This window comes from Canis aureus, chromosome 22 (genome assembly GCF_053574225.1).
Source record: "Canis aureus isolate CA01 chromosome 22, VMU_Caureus_v.1.0, whole genome shotgun sequence".
Classification (NCBI taxonomy): domain Eukaryota; kingdom Metazoa; phylum Chordata; class Mammalia; order Carnivora; family Canidae; genus Canis; species Canis aureus.
Window position 1 is genome coordinate 51629743 of NC_135632.1, and position 19564 is coordinate 51649306.

Below are 19564 nucleotides of genomic sequence, written 5' to 3' on the forward strand. Positions count from 1 at the left end.
AGCCTCGCTGAAGGCTTCTGCTCTTCTCTGCTGTTCTGGAGCTGGAACTAGGGCAGAGTGAGTGAGGAGGGATGGAGGAGAAAGGCTATTGGGGCAGTCCCTGGGCTGGGAGGAGTGGTGCCCTCTGCTGGTAGGGGTGGCCAGGTCACCAGGCAGGACAGCCCTCCTGGTCTGAAAGGCCAATCCCCCCAGGGTGAGTTACCTGACAGAAGGAGCCAAAGTCACCACACTGTGGTCTAGGTCTAGGTGCTTACCTCCAGTAACACGGAGTCCCCAGCCTTCCAAGAGGAGCTGCTCCTGCTGGACCTCAGATGGCCTTGGCCATGATTGATATACCCTACAGGGGGTACATTTCATGTTATGTGAATTATAGCTTAATAAAAAATTGTTCCAGAAACATATTTTTAAAAAATCAGTTGTGAGATGTCCGTTGTAGGAATTAGGTATTAGAATCCAGTGTATCTCTACTGGGCAGGTATAAACTGGGAAGACTTTGGCTGTGAACAAAGGTATGCCCTGCTGCCAGCTGCATGGGGGCCTCTGCAGGAAGATGAGTTGCAAGTGTAGCTTATGCCGACAGCCCAAGCTGACTTTCTCTCTTGAGCCAAGTATGGATCTTGGGACCAGTTTGCTCAGCCAAGCCTGTTGGGTGGGGGCGAGTGAGAGGATTGAGATGATAGGAAGCAGCAGGAAAGCTCAAGGCCCTGCAGGCATGGTGATTTTGAAAGCACGGTGGCCCTGCCCTCTTTTGTAGATGAGGCCTAGCAAATGCCCAGCCTAGCCAGTGAGATCAGCAGCTGCTCCCCTGTGTGGGGCTCTGGAGGGCAGTGGGCTTTGGGTGGAGCCAGGAGGGTGCAGCAGAGTAGATGCCTGGGGTCAGGAGAGACTCATGTGGGCAGAGATGAACAAAGCTATTCCGGGGGCTCAGTCTGGCCTCTATCCCCTAGGAGAACAGGGCTGGTAAGATCTGGGTGGGGCATTAGCACCCCAGAGTGGCCTGGGGTGAGTGGAAATGCTGGATGAGGGGACCAGGTTAGAGCCTGGGATGGACTGGTTGCCTCCACAGAGAGGAGGGGAAGGGGGTTGCTGCAAATCTGGGGACATGCTCCATGGTAGTCTATAACATTGGGGTCCCCAGTGAACCAAGCCTGCTGATATAAGTGGCCTGTGTAGTCCCCTGCCCTGTGACTTGCTTTAAGCAATAAACTTCATTGAAAATGACACTGTGCCAGTTCCAGGCCTAAGCTGAAAAGAGGCCTGATAGCCTCTGCTTTTGTGCTTGGGGAGCCCTGAGATCAGTGGAAGAAGTGAGATGCAGCTGTCTCAAATTCCAGCTAAGTTCAGCCCCCAGCTGGTCTTTCAGCTGAGCGTAGCCACACAGGGACCACTGGTGAGGCCAACAGGCCTGCCCAGCTCAGCTTGCAGAATCATGAGCAATTAAACCATAGCTAGAAGTGACTGGGTTGCTGGAACTGCCCACATCAGATCCACCTCTCTGACTCTTGATGGTGGACAGAGGCAGCTCATCTTACTTCCTCCAGCTTTGGATGGGACTGCCCCAGCCTCTGGGGAGGAGGGATGCTGCAGGTAGAACAGTGAGAGGCCACTGGGGAGGGTGCCAATGGAAGCTACTTGGGCTCAGGCTGCATCTCTGAGCTGGGGTTGCTGCGCCCATGATGTCCAGGGCAGGTCAGCTTCCAGCCAGTGTTAATCTGCCACAGGCCAGGTGACCCCTTGAAGATCAACTGATTTTTCCCCCCCGGGTTGTGATTCATTCTACAGAATCATCCAAAGTCATCCAAAGTGCAGAGAAAATGTTACCTGTCATAAGTATGTGTCACCCTGTTCCTCACTGAGTCAGCATAAAGCACCATCGACATGGATGAGTGGGTGAGTGAGCACCTTCTCCCAAGGCTTCAAGGGCTGGGTCCCTCCTCAGCTGTTTCCATAGGCCCTGAGCTGTTCTCTGTAACCAGGCTACATGCACTGCAGATCTCGAATCAGGTCCTACCACAGGGTTGGGAGGGGTGCCTTACAGACAGGAGGTGCGCTCGTTGCAGGAGGGAAGTGCACAGGGGAAGAGCAGATGCTGGGCAGGACGTGGGGAGTCCTGAGTCTGTGCAGGAAACAAGACTGTGGCTGCTTCTCCTGGAGGAGGAGCAGCTTGGGCAAAGGCAAGTTGGGGGCTGCTTTCATCTCCGTCCACAGGCACAGAAGTCCCATGTCTGTGTCGTGTCAGTAAGTCTGAGTTATATAAAATTGAGCTATTGTGACTGAGGGATACTCACCGGTCAATGTCTGGTTCTTTCCCAACAACTGAGCAGAGAGGGAGGATGAGAGGACTCATGCCAGAAGAAGGGCTTGCATGGGGTGGGGAGCCCACGCTGCAGAGGTCCTTCTACTCCAGATTCACAGCTTTTTGTTAGTGGTGGTCTTGACCCCCCACTTCACTGGCCTCAGCCCCACCTCCCCACACACTTCCACTCTGTTTGGTGAAGACTTATGGGTATGTGAAGCCATTTCGTGTGTTCTTAATGTGCATGTGCGGAAGTGTACTCCCCACCTTCCTTTTCTTACCTTTGCTCTTGACACAGTGTTCTTCAGGCCTACCCATGGTCCTTCCTGTGCATCTGACCTCTTTATGGCTGTTTTTTCGGTTCATTAAGGACATTCAATTAATCCTTGCCTCTGATGGTGGCTCACTGACTGTCTTGAATTCTATCATGATGTTTGCAGGAGGCAACCTGGAGGAGCACTCTTCATGTGTTTCAGGATACCAGGAGTGGAGTTTGGGTCATTGCCACCTTTCCCCCACCCCCACACTTAGCACAAAGTATTTCAAATTTTTCAATACCAGTGTGGGTATATTTTCCTGTTTCTTTGCATGCTTGGTAATTTTTGATTGGGTATCATACGTTGCAAATTTTACCTTGTCTGGTGCTAGATATTTTTATATTTCTGTAAATGCTTTTGAGATTTTCCCTAGATACAATTAAGTTATTCAGAGTTTGATCCATTGGTTTCACTTTTGGACATTGTTAGAGGAAACAAGAGTGCCTTTGCTCTTGGGCTAGTGCTCCCCATGATGAGGTCAGGTTCCTCTGAGCACTCTGTCCAGTGCCCTGTGAATTATGAGGTTCCCAGGGTGGCTGGTGGGAGCAGGCATGGCTCTTGGCCCTGCATGAGGGCCTATGACACCCCCTCAGCCTTTTGGGCACATCTTTCCTGGCTTTGGGTAGTTTCCCCAAACACATGTACTCAGCTTTTCTCGCCGGAGCATTGGGATCTGCAGATCTCTAAGGGCCTCGGCACTGTTCTCCCCTCACTGAGCTTTGGTCTGCGGGCTCCCCTGTACTGCAGCTGGGACATGCTCCCCTGGCACTGACTTTCTGTTTCCTATCCCAGCCACTGTGTCTTTTGCTGCCTGATGCCCAAGTCTTAAAAATAGTTTTTCATGTATCTTGTCCAATTTTTTCCTTGTTTCAGATGTGTGTGTGTGAACAACGTTTATTTTGGAACAATTTTAGATTGCAGAAGAATTGCAAAGATAGTTCAGAGAATATCTATAACCCCTATAACTACCTGTAACGTTAACATCTTAAATTACCATGGTACGGTGATTCAAACTAAGACCACAAGGTCCAAATGGCACATCACTATGAACAACTAAACTCCAGGAAGTGAGTACCCAACTAAGCCACTCTAAATTCCTGCCCCTCAGAAATGGTGTGATACAAAAACAGACACATAGATCAGTGGAACAGAATAGAGAACCCAGAAGTGGACCCTGAACTTTATGGGCAACTAATATTCGATAAAGGAGGAAAGACTATCCATTGGAAGAAAGACAGTATCTTCAATAAATGGTGCTGGGAAAATTGGACATCCACATGCAGAAGAATGAAACTGGACCACTCTCTTTCACCATACAGAAAGATAAACTCAAAATGGATGAAAGATCTTAATGTGAGACAAGATTCCATCAAAATCCTAGAGGAGAACACAGGCAACACCCTTTTTGAACTCGGCCATAGTAACTTCTTGCAAGATACATCCACGAAGGCAAAAGAAACAAAAGCAAAAATGAACTATTGGGACTTCATCAAGATAAGAAGCTTTTTCACAGCAAAGGATACAGTCAACAAAACTCAAAGACAACCTACAGAATGGGAGAAGATATTTGCAAATGACATATCAGATAAAGGGCTAGTTTCCAAGATCTATAAAGAACTTATTAAACTCAACACCAAAGAAACAAACAATCCAATCATGAAATGGGCAAAAGACATGAACAGAAATCTCACAGAGGAAGACATAGACATGGCCAACATGCATATGAGAAAATGCTCTGCATCACTTGCCATCAGGGAAATACAAATCAAAACTACAATGAGATACCACCTCACACCAGTGAGAATGGGGAAAATTAACAAGGCAGGAAACAACAAATGTTGGAGAGGATGCGGAGAAAAGGGAACCCTCTTACACTGTTGGTGGGAATGTGAACTGGTGCAGCCACTCTGGAAAACTGTGTGGAGGTTCCTCAAACAGTTAAAAATATACCTGCCCTACGACCCAGCAATTGCACTGTTGGGGATTTACCCCAAAGATACAAATGCAATGAAACGCCGGGACACCTGCACCCCGATGTTTCTAGCAGCAATGGCCACGATAGCCAAACTGTGGAAGGAGCCTCGGTGTCCAACGAAAGATGAATGGATAAAGAAGATGTGGTTTATGTATACAATGGAATATTACTCAGCTATTAGAAATGACAAATACCCACCATTTGCTTCAACGTGGATGGAACTGGAGGGTATTATGCTGAGTGAAGTAAGTCAGTCGGAGAAGGACAAACATTATATGTTCTCATTCATTTGGGGAATATAAATAATAGTGAAAGGGAAAATAAGGGAAGGGAGAAGAAATGTGTGGGAAATATCAGAAAGGGAGACAGAACGTAAAGACTGCTAACTCTGGGAAACGAACTAGGGGTGGTAGAAGGGGAGGAGGGCGGGGGGTGGGAGTGAATGGGTGACGGGCACTGGGTGTTATTCTGTATGTTAGTAAATTGAACACCAATAAAAAATAAAATAAAAAAAATAATAAAAAAAAATAATAAAAAAAAAAAGAAAAAAAAAAAAAGAAATGGTGTGATATAATACATGTGTGATATTTTAAGCCATTAATATTGGGGCAAAATTTTTACACAGCACCAGATAACCCATACATACACCCAATGCATCCTTGCCTCTAGCCTTGGCACACATTGTTCCCTCCATCTATGTTTCTCATTCCCTTCTATTTCCATGTGCCAATTCAATCACCTTTCACAGCTCAGCTTTCCTACAAAATGCCCCTTGGTTCCCTCAGATGGAAGAGTTTTTCCTTTATCTGAACTGTATCATCCTCTCTGTGCATACTTTTCAATGACACTTCTCTTCACTCCTGTATCAGCTTTCATGTGTGATTTTGTCTTCCCTCTTGCTCTGTGACTCCCATGGGTGGGATCTGGGTCAGGAACTTGAGTGTTTATGATTCTATAGCTGACTCGTCCCCTGAAGGATATCGTTTTATCCTCACTCACATCTGAATGTGCTTCCATACTTGGCCTCCATGGGCTCATCCAAGTCTGTACATTCTGTTGGTGCCATAGGTTGCCCATGCTATGGGTGGGAGAGATGACATTCCACACCTGGAGTCTTTCAGGATAGGGGATCAAAGTGTTTCTGGAGCTGAAGACTTGGGAGAAACGGATCAAGTGTGTTCTTATTTGCTAGGAAAACCTCTTGGAGTTGTTCTGATGAAGTCACAAATAAGTCCTCTGGAACATGAATTCACTGCCAGAAAGCTGCCAGAGAGAGGAGAAACGAGCAGCTTTTCCACCTGAGTGTGTCCCTGCAGGAACAAAAAGCAAATTCTTTGGTTTGTAGAATCTTAGACCTTTTAATGAAACTTAGCAGAAAAGCTGGTCAGGGTTCCTTTGCTGCTAACAGGTTGTCCTTCACCTCATTTCAAGAACAGCTCTTGATTCCATACATTTTGTACAGCCCATCAGCGTGGGGCCAGGGCACTCCAGGGAAGCATGGGGACACCACCTGGTAAGCTCCCTTCACAAACCCCCTGGTTGAACAGGGCTGGCAGCTGCTCCAGTTATGGGCATCTGCCCCAGAAAGGAAGGACAGAAGCTACTGCGACAATCAGATGAGTGAGGACTGCCACTTCACTGATGAATGGAGCAGTCTGGGGCCTTCCACACGTCATTGCGGAAGGAGCCAGCGGTGACAGAGGTCAGGGCTGTCTTTCTCCTTCCTGAGTTTGCACCCATCCCTGTGTCTCCACATCCTCCTCTGTCCTAAGCACATGGCTGTTCTTCTTCCCAGAGGTGACCTCTATCTGAAGAGATGTCTTTCAGCCTGCCTTCTCTCTAGCTGCCCTTGTTGAGCAACAAAAATGAGATTAAACTATTCTGCAATTTGCCTTTTTCCACTTAAAACACTGTCCAAATCTTTTTATGTTTTGTATAAGGGTCAATCCTGTCTTTTTTTTTTTTTTTTTTTGAGAGAGAGAGAGAGGGTTGGGGAGGGGCAGAGAGAGAATCTCCAAGCAGTCTCCATGCCCAGCAGAGACCCCAACATGGGGCTCGATCTTACAACCTGAGCCGAAATCAAGAGTCAGATGCTTAGCCAGCTGAGCCACCCAGTTGCCTCTCCCATCCTTTTTTAAAAGACAGCTTTACTGAAATATATCTGACATATAATAAGCTGTACATATTTAATATATACAATCTCCTTAAAAATCATCTCAAACACTTAAAAGTATATAGGTAAGTACTTTGGCATTATTGACTCTATCTAGTCCATCCTTCCCTATTTTCTTAACTTATTCTCTCATTTTTATTATTTTCTTCCTTTTTTTTTTTTTGCATTTATCCTTTGTTCTCAACTTCCTAAGTAAGATGCTTAGCTAATAATTTCCTAAACCTTTAAGGCATAAGCTTTCTTTTAAGTATCACATTGCCTGCATGTGGCAGGACTGCCTGTGCAGTATTTTTGTTATTATTCAAAGCTAAGTGATTTGTTATGTCCATGATGATGTCTTCTTACATTTATTTATCATTTCCTTTTTCCACAAATCATTTAGAAGATGTTTTGATACTTCCAAACATATGGTGTTGTTTTGCATATCTTTTTTTTTCAATTCATATGGCACATAAGGAAGTATATTCTGAACATTCCACAAGCTAAAAAGACATAGATTGGCAATCCAGTAGAGAAATGGGCAGTGGGTTTGAAGTGATGACTCCTGGAATAGGAAGCTAGTACACACATGGACAGGAGATTGACTTTGTGAGTCATCAGGTAATGCAAATAAACTCTTGAAAAACAAATTCGTTCCATCTAATTTGCAGAAATAAGTGGTTAATACAAAGTATTGACAGGGATGTAGGGAAATGGAAATTCTTACACATGATTATTAACGTTAGTACAAATGCTTAGAAGAGCAATTCGATGATCTGAACTAACTCATTGACTCATGTGTGATTTAAAAGTTGTGTTATTTAATTTCCAAACATATGGAGATTTTCTATTTATTTTTAAATTTTTTTTCTAGCTTACTTTCACAGTACATGTACCCTACTTGATTTTAGTCCTTTGAACTTTGTTGAGTCCCACTATGTGCCCCTGCATGGCTTGTTTTTGCAAATCCTCCATGTGTACTTGAAAACAATGCATATTTTACAGTTATTGAGAATCAGGTCAAGTTTGTTTATTGTATTGTGTTTTTTAAGTCTCTACTGACTTTTTTTTGTTTGTTTGTTTTCTTGTTCTGCCAGTTATTGAGTGAGATAAGTTAAAATCTCTCTCTATGATTGTGGATTTATTTCTCCTTCAGTACCATTAGTTATCACTTTATGTGTCTTGAAGCTGTTATTATGTGCTACAAGTTTAGGACTGTTGTACTTTCCATTTGTTTGGCAACTTTGATCATTTTGGAATGTCATCTACTTCGGTCTGATATTAGTATTTCTGTAGCAGCTTTCTCTGTTAGTATTTGCCTAGTGAGTTTCTTCTATCATCTCAGTTTCAACTTTTCTGTAGTCTTCTATTTCAATGTGTCCCTTGTATTTATTCTTGCATTAGTTATTTGAATAGTTTCAATCACTAAATATTTGCTGATTACTGTCATGGCAAACACATACTTGGGAGACTGGAGAAAGCAGGTGTGCAGCTCCCCCTTGCTTGATGACTAGATGATACACATTCATGGGACTTCTAGCCAAGGCTTGCACTACTATTTATTTATTTATTTATTTATTTATTTATTTATTTATTTATTTATTTATTTAGAGTGCACATGCACCAGTGGGCAGAGGGGAGGGGCAGAAGTGGAAGGAGAGGAAGGACTATGCACTGAACTCAGGGCTGGAGTGGGGCTCAATCCCATGATCCCAAGAGATCACAACCTGAGTCAAAACCAAGAGTCAGACACTTAACCCACTGAGCCACCCAGGCTCCCCTTGCACTACTTCTATGACACACTGTGCTGCTTGCTCTAAGGACATCACCTCTTAATGGGGAAAATATTATATACCTCAAAGTTTATGTAAGGGCCACATATGTAAGGTGAGAGCCTATGTGAAAGTCATTTATCACAGTGTCTGACAATAGACTGTCAGGAGTTGATGACAGCTGTCCCTGTTGTCAACCAGTGGGTTTCCAAGTGTGGTTCCTGACCAGCAGCATCAGCATCAGCTGGGAATTGTTATACATTCAGATTCTTGGATTGACCCCAGACTTACTGAACTATCATCTCTAGGGTTGGGGCCTGGCAATTTGAGTTTAAAGACCCCTCTGGGTGGTTCTGAGGCATGAAAATTTGAGACCCATTGTTGTAAAAAATAGAATTATAACATTATTGCTTCGTAATACTTTCCTATGTTCGAAGCTCTGGGGAGCAAATGGTTTGGTTAATCTAGAGCGGGGATTGGTCTGGTGGTCCTGCAGATAGCTGGTGGAGCTGTGAAGGTAGAAGGTTTGTGCCTGACCACAAGTGCTTTGTGAACTGACCTGTGTCATTAGCTTATGAAGCACCATCATCGTGATCATCATGGTCATCTTCATCATATCTTTCAGTAAAGCTGCTTTCAATCCCTCATTATTTTCTTTTTGCATAGTAGTCTTAAAGGTCACTCTGCTGAAATTGGTTAGATTTTTACTGATGCTTCTTGTTTGTGTGTGTGTGTGTGTGTGTGTTTTATTTAAGTGTGTGTGTGTGTGTGCGTGCATGTATTGACATGACTGTCTGTGGTCACTTGCTTTTATCCTGAAGAACTTCCTTTTGCACTTCTAAGCGAGTTTACTAGCAGCATATGTTTTTGCCTATCTGGAAATGTCTATTTCACCTGCAGTTTTGAAAGATAATTTGGCTAGATATAATATTCTTAGTTTATCTTCTTTCTTTCTTTCTTTCTTTCTTTCTTTCTTTCTTTCTTTCTTTCTTTCTTTCAGCACTTTGAATATATTGTTCAATATATTGTTCAAGCACTGGCTTTCTGGCCACCACTGTTTCCAATGAGAGGTCAGCCTTTAATCTTACTGACATGCCCTTGTCTATGATAAGTCATTTTTCTCTTTCCATTTATCTATGTGTCTATTTTGTGCCAGTATAATACTGTTTTGATATTTTGCAATACAGTTTGAAATCTGGTATTGTGATACCTCCAGCTTTGTTTTCCTTTTTCAAGATTGCTTTGGCTGTTTGAGATCATTTGTACATTTATACAAGTTTTAGGATTTTTTGGCTCTAGTTCTGTGAAAAATGTATTTTGATAGGGATTGCATTGAATTTGTAGATTGCTTTGGGTAATATGGACATTTTAACAATATTAATTCTTCCAGTGCATGGCATACCTTTCCATTTATTTGTGTTGTCTTCAATTTCTTTCATCATTATCTTATAGTTTTCAGAGGACAAGTCTTTCACCATGGGTAAAATGTATTGTTATGTATTTTTTCTTTTTGATGCAATTGAAAATGAAATTGTTTTCTTAATTTCTCTTTCTGATAACCTATTGTTAATGTATAAAAATGCAATAGATTTCTATATATTAATTTTGTATCCTGTAACTTCATTGAATTTTTTAATTTTAATAGTTTTTTTTGGTGGAGTCTTTAGGGTTTTCTATTTGTAATATGTCATCTGCAAATAGTGACAATTTTACCTTCTCCTTATCAATTTGTATACCTTTTCTTTCTTTTTCTTATCTAATTACTGTGGCCAGAACTTCTAGTACTAGTTAAATAAAAGTGGCAAGAGTGGGCATCCTTGCCTTGGTTTCTGGTCTTAGGGGAAAAGATTTCAGCTTATCACCACTGAGTATGATGTTAGTTGTGGAATTGTCATATATGGCCATTATTATGTTGAGGTATATTCCATTTATACCTACTTTCTTGAGAGTTTTTATCATTAATGGATGTTGAATTTTGTTACATGCTTTTTCTACATCTATTAAGATGATTATATGGTTTTTATCTTTCATTTTGTTAATGTAGTATATCATGTTGATTGATTTATGAATATTAAACAGTCTTTACATCCTCTGGATAAATTCTACTTGATTGTAGTACAAAATCCTTTCAATGTACGAACACAGTCTGCTAAAATTTTGTGAGGACTTTTACATCTATGTTACTAAGAGATATTGGCCTGTAATTTATTTTTTTTCTGTAGTGTCAGGATAATGCTGGCCTCATAAAATGAGTTTGGAAGTGTTCCTTCCTCTTCATTATTTTTTTTGAAATAGTTTTACAAGAATAGGTATTAACTCTTCTTTAAATGTTTGGTAGAATTCACCTGTGAAACCCTCTGGTCCTGGACCTTTGTTGGGAATTTTTTCATCACTAATTTAATTTCATTACTAGTAATCAGTTTGGATTTTCTATTTCTTCCTAATTTGGTCTTGGAAGGTTTATGTTTCTAGGATTTTATCCATTTTTTAAGTTGTCCAATTTGTTGACATATAATTTTTCTTAGTAGTCTCTTATAATTCTTTGTATTTCTGTGGTGTCAGTTGTATCTTCTCTTTCATTTCTGATTTTATTTGTTTGAGTCATCTTTTTTTTTTCTTTGTTGAATCTGGATAAAGATTTATCAGTTGTGTTTATCTTTTCAAAGAACCACTTCTCAGTTTTATTGATTGTCTCTATCATTTTTTCCTTCCTCTTTGTTTCATTTATTTCCACACTGGTCTTATTATTTTCTTCCTTCTACTAACTTTGGGCTTTGTTTGTTCTTCTTTTTCTAGTTCCTTTAGGTATAAGGTTAGATTGCTTATTTAAGACTTCTTTGTTGTTTTCTTGATGTAAGCATGTATCATTATAAAGTTCCCTCTTAGAACTGCTTTTGCTGCATCTTCAAATTGTGAAATGTTGTGTTTCAGTATCATTTTTGTCTAAGTATTTTTCGGTTTCCTCTTTGATTTCTTCATTTATCTATTGATTGTTTAATATCCTGTTGTTTAGCTTCCCAGTGTTTCTATTTTTTTTCCAGATTTTTCCCTTTGTAATTGATTTCTAGATTCATGCTATTATAGCCAGAAAATATCATGCTTGATATGATTTTAACCATTTTAAATTTATTGAGACTTATTTTGTGTCCTAACATGTGATCTATCCTGGAGATTGTTCCATGTGCATTTGAAAAGCATATGTATTCTGCTGTTTTTGGATGGACTGTTCTGTATATATTTTTTTAAGTCCATCTGGCCTAATGTGTCATTCAAAGCCATTTTTTTCCTGCATAGATGATCTATCCATTGATGGTGGTGGAGTGTTAAATTCCCCTATTATTTTATTACTGTTAATTTCTCCCTTTATGTCTTTAAATGTTTTCTTTATGTATTTAGGTGCTCCTATGTTGGATGCATAGATATTTACATTTTTTATGGTCTTTTGTATTGATCCCTTGTATTATTCCTTTATCCTTTTTTGTTTCATTATAGTCTTTATTTTAAAGTAATTTTGTCTTATGTAAGTATTGCTACCCCAGCTTTTTAAAAAAATATTTCCATATGCATAGAATATTTTTTTCTATCCCTTCATTTCCAGTCTGTGTGTGTCTGAGATGAGTCTCTTGTAGTCAGCATATATATAGGTCTTGGTTTTTTTATCCATTCAGCTACTCTATGTCTTTTGAGTGGACCATTCAGGCCATTTATATATAAAATAATTATTGATAGATATGTATTTATTTCCAATTTGTTAATTGTTTTCCAGTTTTTTTGTAGTTTCTTTCTGTTCCTTTTTTCCCCCCTCTTGCTCTCTTCCCTTGTGATTTGATTATCTTCTTCAGTGTTATTCTCATTTTCCTTTCTTTTTATTTATTTTTTATGTGTATCTATTATAGGTTTTTGGTTTGTAGTTACTATGAATTTCATATAAGTCTGTGTATAGTAGTTCTTGTGTATATAGTAGTTCTTTTAATTTAATGGTTGCTTAATTTTGAGTATATTTTAAAAGTATAAATTTTTACTTCCTTTACTCACATTTTATGAATTTGATGTTAAATTTTACATCTTTTTATTTTGTGTATCTGTTAACTAATTTCTATAAATACTGTTGATTTTATTAGTTTTATTTTTCATCCTTCCTGCTGGCTTTATAAGAGATTGATCTACTACTTTTACTATGTGTTTGCTTTTATCAGTAAAATGTTTTTTTCGTAATTTTTCTATTTCCAGTTATGACTTTTTCTTGTAAGGAAAAAGTTATGACATTTTTAGTGTTGGTGAACTTACAATGCCTTATAAAAAGTCTTTCAAAGTCTTGTAAGTTCATCACTGACCTTACAAGATATAGGCCAGTTTAGTGGTGATGAACTCTTTAACTTGTGTTTGTCTGGGAAACTCTTTATCTTTCCTTCAATTCTGAATGATACTCTTTCTGGGTAAAGTGTTCTTGATTGTAGATTTTTTCTTTTCAGCACTTTGAATATATCATGCTACTCCTTCTGGTTTGCAAAGTTTCTACTGAAAATCAGCTCATAGTCTTATGGGTATTCTCTTCTATGTAACTAGTTGCTTTTCTCTTGCTGATTTTTAATATGATATTATCTTTAATTTTTGACATTTTAATTATTATGTGCTTGATGTGAAACTTTGGGTTCTTTTTATTTGGGAATCTCTGCCTCCTAGACCTGGATGTCTGTTTCTTTTCCCAGCTTAGGGTAGTGTTCAGTTGAAGCTTATTTCTTCAAATATGTTTTCTGCCCCTTTTTCCTCTCTTCTTCTTCTTCTGGGCTCCCTGTAATGTAAATTTAGTATACTTGATGTTGTCCCAGAGGTCCCTTAACTTTATTCATTTTAAAAAATTCTTTTTTCTTTTTGCTGTTAAGCATGGATGATTTCCATTACTGTCTTCCAGATTGCTGATCCATTTTTCTTTATCATCTAATCTGTTGTTGATTCTCTTTGGTTTATTTCTTATTTTAGTTATTGTATTCTTTAGCTCTGGGTTCTTCTGTTTTATGTTTTCTATTCTTTCATTGAAGTTTTCACTCTTCTTCCAAGTTTGGTGAGCATCTTTATGATTATTGCCTTGAACTGCTTATGAGGTAGGTTGGTTATTTCCATTTCATTTAGTTTGTTTCTGAAGTTTTGTCTTGTTTTTTTTTTTTTAAGATTTTTAATTTATTTATTAGAGAGAGAGAGAGAGAGAGAGAGAGAGAGAGACAGGCAGAGGGACAAGCAGGCTCCAGGGAGCCTGATGCAGGACTCGATCCCAGGTTTCCAGGATCACACCCTGGGCTGAAGATGGCGCTAAACTGCTAAGCCACCAGGGCTGCCCATTTTTGTCTTGTTTTTTAATTTGAAACACATTCCTCTGTCTCCTCATTTTGTCTGACTCTGTGTTTGTTTATATGTATTAGATAAATCAGCTATGACTACCCTCCTGGTCCTGAAGGTAGTTGTGTTACGTAGAAGGTGTTCTGTGGGGCCCAGAAATATAACCCACTCTGGTCACCAAAATCAGATATTCCAGGGTTTTCCTCTGTGTGGGTTGCATGCACCCTCCTGTTGTGACTGGGTTGTGACTGTAATGGGATGCTGGTGGACAGTGGTAGTCTTCAGCCCAGCTGGCTGCAATGCCCAGTCACAACTATTGGTGGGTGGGGCTGACCCCTAGTGTGGCTAGCTGTGACAGTTATGGTACTATTCCAGGCATGGTGGTGGGCTGGTCAGACTCCCCTGTACTGCAGCAGGGTTGCTTTGGAGAAGTGCTGGTCTAGGAAGAGGCTGCTCATCGGGTGTCAAGGGGCAGGAACTGATTTGGGGGTACCTGATGGGACAGGCATGTTGTGTGGAGTGTGTCCCTGGGCTAATGTCATGGCAGGTCAAGAAATGCTAGCAAAGCAGGTGGAGATTGTCAGAATAATTGCCTACTGGCTTTAGGCCAACTAGGTTAAAGGAGGGAAGAAAACTGATACCCACCAGCACTTCCATTCCTGGAAAAAAGCTCTTCTAGATCCCTGACCTCCCCTGCCCCCAGCACACACCCTAAAATTAGTGAATAAACCTTCATCATGTAGGGTCAAGTGCTTTTCCAACTGCTGCCTCTGTGCGGGGTCTCAGAGTGAATCATACTATGTTCTTGCCCTATAAGAGCAGAGTTTTGGTTTCTTATAGCTGTCTGGCCCTCCTGGAGTTGTGCCCCCTGATTTTCAAAGCAGACATTATGGGAACTCGTTTCCCTGGTGCAGTTCCCCAGGGCCAGGGTGCCTGATGTGGCTGATCCCTTGCTCCTCAGGGAGGACTTCCATGTATGTGACAATCCCTCCTGCTTATGGGTCACCACATTGGGAGTTTGATTCCTGAACAGTCTACCTTTGCCCCTTGTACCCTTCTTTTTAAAAAAAATTTTTTTTTATTGGAGTTCAATTTGCCAACATATAGCATAACACCCAGTGCTCATCCCGCCCAGTGCCCCCTCAGTGCCCATCACCTAGTCACCCCAACCCCCCGCCCACTTCCCTTTCCACTACCCCTTGTTCATTTCCCAGAGTTAGGTGTCTCTCATGTTTTGTCACCCTCACTGATACTTTCACTCATTTTCCCTCCTTTCCCCTTTATTCCCTTTCACTAATTTTTATATTCCCCAAATGAATGAGACCATATGTTTGTGTTTTCCGATTGACTTATTTCACTCAGCATAATACCCTCCAGTTCCATCCACGTCGAAGCAAATGGTGGGTATTTATCGTTTCTAATGGCTGAGTAATATTCCATTGTATACATAGACCACATCTTCTTTATCCATTCATCTTTTGATAGACACCGAGTCTACTTCCACAGTTTGGCTATTGTGGCCATTGCTGCTATAAACATTGGGGTGCAGGTGTCCTGGCATTTCATTGCATCTGTATCTTTGGGGTAAATCCCCAGCACTGCAATTGCTGGGTCGTAGGGCAGGTCTATTTTTAACTCTTTGAGGAACCTCCACACAGTTTTCCAGAGTGGCCGCACCAGTTCACATTCCCACCAGTAGTGCAAAAGGGTTCCCCTTTCTCCACATCCTCTCCAACATTTGTTGTTTCCTGTCTTGTTAATTTTCACCATTCTCACTGGTCCCTTGTACCCTTCTTGATGTGGCTTTTACTTACATGTCTAGCTGTGGAAGAGCTATGCTATTAATCTTCAAGTTCCTCTCAGAGAATGCTGCTCTATATGAATGTGCAAACTTGGTCTGTCTGGGGAGAAAGTAATGAGCTCATGGTCTTCCTAGTCCACCACCACCTCACCCTTGCTTTCTCCCCTTACTGTATTATTTTGTTTTTGTTGACTCTAGATTGGGATGGCTAGTTTCCTCCTATATGAGGGATATTTTAAAGATTTAGGGATATTTTTAAGATTCAAGTTTCCCTCTGGGGAATTCTTTGTGGCCTGAGTTTAAAATACCTCTAGGAAAGATACAAGTTTGCCTCTGTCCACAGCCTGGAAATTGCAAACCTAAGTCTACTTTTCCCAGTATTTTCAGCTTTTATTTTCTCACAACAGGGACATGTGACTTCCACCCCAAGTCACTGACTGTGTCTTCTTAGGGGAGGTTCCTTTATTTTTCAAAGTTCTAAGGTCTCTCTCCAGGATCAGAGATGCCTCGGTTCCACCTGCTGTGAGGCATGTTCTGAGGCACATTCTGGTGTTAGAAGGGCTCCTTGCCTTCCTCACAATTCCCTGAGGATAGCCTTTCATCTCAGCCAGACCCCATAGTCCTGTCCTCTCAGGATTCTCTTCTTCTAACTTCATTTTTCTCTGACATGCACTCAGTACAGGCTTGCATTCTTGCTTCATGGCTATATAGCTGTGTGATCTTGAGATAGTTTTTAAAAACTTCTGTGAACCTCAGTTTCCTCAACAGTAAAATAGCCATCTATCAGTATCCTAATGTCAGTTAAGTATTTCTTGCCTTTCCCTTTCTCTCGCCTTTTATATCAATTTTCCCTCACTTAGAGTGACTATTATGCTAAGGCCATCAGAAATCTTGAAGTGTGTATTAAATTAGATAAAAGCTCTACTTATGATATAATAATGGCTTCTTTGAAAATATTTCACTTTTTGATCTGTTCTGCTGTTGTCTTATTGCCTGATTTGCTAAGAGGGCAGACAACAAAACAAAAGGCCTCAACATAAAAATGTCTCTTGATAGCTGATGTAATAAATCTTTAAGCAGAATTCAAGTAACTCTTGCCTTTGAGTCATTATGAGAGATAAGTAAATAGCATGGCACAAAATGACAGCCCACACAAATGCAGTCCTTTGAAGGTGTTCTGAATGTTGGCATTTAAACACTGCTAGAATGTCTTCAGATCACTGGAATCTTCCCAAGACTGAGTTGTCATGTCCTTTGAATGTTCCTCAAAAGATAAAATACACTGATTGCCCATATATCTTGAGTCCTGTACATGTAATGGATGCCTTTGCTTCTATTGATAGATTCTCTAAAAGGGGATAAAATTTTAATTAGAAGTCAATAAATTTCCCTCCCATTTTTCACTGTAATAAGTTTGCAAGCAGCTGTTACTGCTACCTTCTCATTATTCAGCATGGTTTAAAATGTCAGTGGTTGCTTGCCAGTCACAGGCTATGAAAAGTTCAGAGAAGATTGTTTGCCACTCCTCTTCTGGACGGCAATCTTCTCTCCCATTTTCCCTGAAGGCATTTTTTTCCTATAAGAGATGATGATATGATGGCCTTTGTCTGAGCCTGAGGATTTCTTTCAGGAATTCATTTGTGGCTCACTTATCTATCCCAGAAAGCTCCCTTCTTCCAGTAGCTGGTGCCACAGCTTCCAGAAGCAGCTTGTTAGAAGGCGGGCTTGCTGTTTCTTGAAGCTTCTCTGCCACATGAATCTTATTAGAGACCTTTCACAGATATGCTTGCACATTGATGAGCCATGAGCTGGCTTTGGAAGAACGGTCCCTGCTGCTGTAAATGAAGGGAGATTTAGAGTAGGCAGAAAAGGCAATGTAATATGCACAGGGATGGAATGTGGAACCCATTTGCTCATCAACTCATCCAAACCCTCATCTACCCAAACCTTCAACCATTCTTCCACCCACCTATCCATCTACCCACTTATCCAAACATCCATCCTTCTATCCATCCACTCATCTACTCATCTGTCTACATATTTAGGCATTAATTAATTCCTTTTTTGCTTTAGTAAGTATTTGAAGACTCTGAGCTTGCTGCTGGGGTTACAAAGACAAGACCTAGTCATGCTCTAAAATTGCTCAGTGTCTCATGGCTGAAGTTTATGTATAAACAGATATTCATTGAACAGTGTGAAAAGTCCATAATAAAATGCATTCAAGTGGAGAGGAGAGCATAGCTTTTGGAGTGGGGAACAGGGTGATTAGGGAACTCTCCACAGAGTTTACATTCACACCAGTCTTAGACCAAGGGGTCTGAAGTGGTGGTGCAATTGCACTGCCTACGGAGGGCCTGTTGTGGATGAACGTGCAGCATGTGGGAGGATGTCCTCCATGTGAATGGGAGTGGCAGGCAGAATGGGAGAGATGTGCAGGTGCTACATCTTGAGGGACTTCAGAAGCCTTGCTATAAGATTTGTGCTTTGTTCTATAAGAGATGGATAGTGTTATGAAGTATGTGAGAATAATTAGACTTGGATTTTGAATTATCATTCTGGATTCCGTGGTAAATGAGGAAAAGATGCCAGGTGGGAGGTTATTGCTGCTGTCCAGGCAGGATGTGCTGATAGCCTTAGCTGCTGTAGGCAGTGTAGAGGTCAGCAGAGGATGCTCTCTGCTGCAGGCATTATGTGTGTGGCAGATAGATGACGGGTATTGGCGTACAGTGTTTAGTTTTAGGGGTCTGTGGGATGTTTGGGTGGAGAAGTCCATAGATTGTTGGAAACATTTCTGAAGCTCAGGAAGGTGTGTGAGCTGCAAAGACACAGAGGTAGTGGGGGCAGAGATGTGGCAGGGATAGTCAGTAGGGACATGGAAATGACTGGAAACAGTCACAGAAATTCTTTATATGCCCTCTGAAGAGGTCCTAGCTTATGAAATAATATTTCCAATAGCTACATAATAGTGTTGGTTCATATTAAACTTGTGGTGAGCTAATATGTAGGACTTTTTTTTCACTAAAACTGCTAATAATAATTCAAGTCTCTTTCATCTCATTTTTAGATGACTGATCTAGATGTCAGATGTCAGAAAATCATATCTGGTTAAATTTGAAGGCCTGTCTGGTTTACTGCCCCATATACATACTGTCACTTCCTGCCCAGTGGCCCCTGTGCCATGGTGGGGTCTCCTGCTGCTAACTACTAGCAGGCTATTGATAGGTGTTGACTGGAACAGGGCCAGAGATATGGAGTGGGTGAGGCTGGAGTAGTTTCCCTCTAGGCTGGGGCTGGGTCCTATTGTATCTCTGAGTGTGTTCATTACCCATGGGAACTCATCTCCCTTCATCTCAACACCATGCAGTTCTCCCCGGAGGCGCAGAGATGCCACTTGTTCAAGGGAAGTCCATGTTGCCATGATATTGTCCAATGAGATTGAGATTATCAACAGAGGTCACAGTTTGTGTGCCATTGGCTGTACTTAATGCACCCAGTCTTACTCCCTGGTTTTGTCCCATTTCCTCTCCTTTGGAGAACTCTAAAGTTGGAAGGAAGCTAAGATGCCCATTTCCTTCAGAAAGAGGAAACCGAGGCAGGAAAAATTCCTCTCTTTATGAGGGGATGTCAAAAGCAGATTCTCAAGATAACTTCTTTGTTATTTGTGGAAGGATGATAAGGAATTTAGAAAAGTCATAAAAGTGACTTTTATTTCACCGTCTTAAATTTTGCATTTTCAAAAATTGATACAAAATTAGAAGGGGAAAGTATGTGCAGGGGTGGGGTGTAGGAGTACCAATTTGAGCAATTCCACAATAGCACATGAGGGTTCTGGGTTATTAAGATGCTTCACAAGGCTCATCCCAGTTATGGGAGAAAACAAGGCACTCTGAATTGTCTGCTGCTCGGTCCTCTCTGGT

General features: G+C 41.0%; 1 protein-coding gene across 7 annotated transcripts in view; it reads left to right on the top strand.

Annotated features, from left to right (window-relative positions):
* Positions 1-1779: 1779 nt before the first annotated feature.
* LOC144294232 (uncharacterized) overlaps positions 1780-19564 on the top strand; it is a 398687-nt gene continuing 380902 nt past the window's right edge. For 4 of the 7 annotated variants that reach the window (XR_013361692.1, XM_077866056.1, XM_077866057.1 and 1 more), the window contains exon 1: positions 1786-1890. Coding sequence is in view for 3 of the 7 variants with exons in the window: in XM_077866056.1 (XP_077722182.1) it covers positions 1883-1890 (8 nt within the window). In the remaining 4 variants the exon portion in view is untranslated. Of the gene's footprint in view, positions 1891-19564 lie in introns of all 7 variants that reach the window. The other 3 variants (XR_013361695.1, XR_013361694.1, XR_013361693.1) reach the window with 1 other exon arrangement.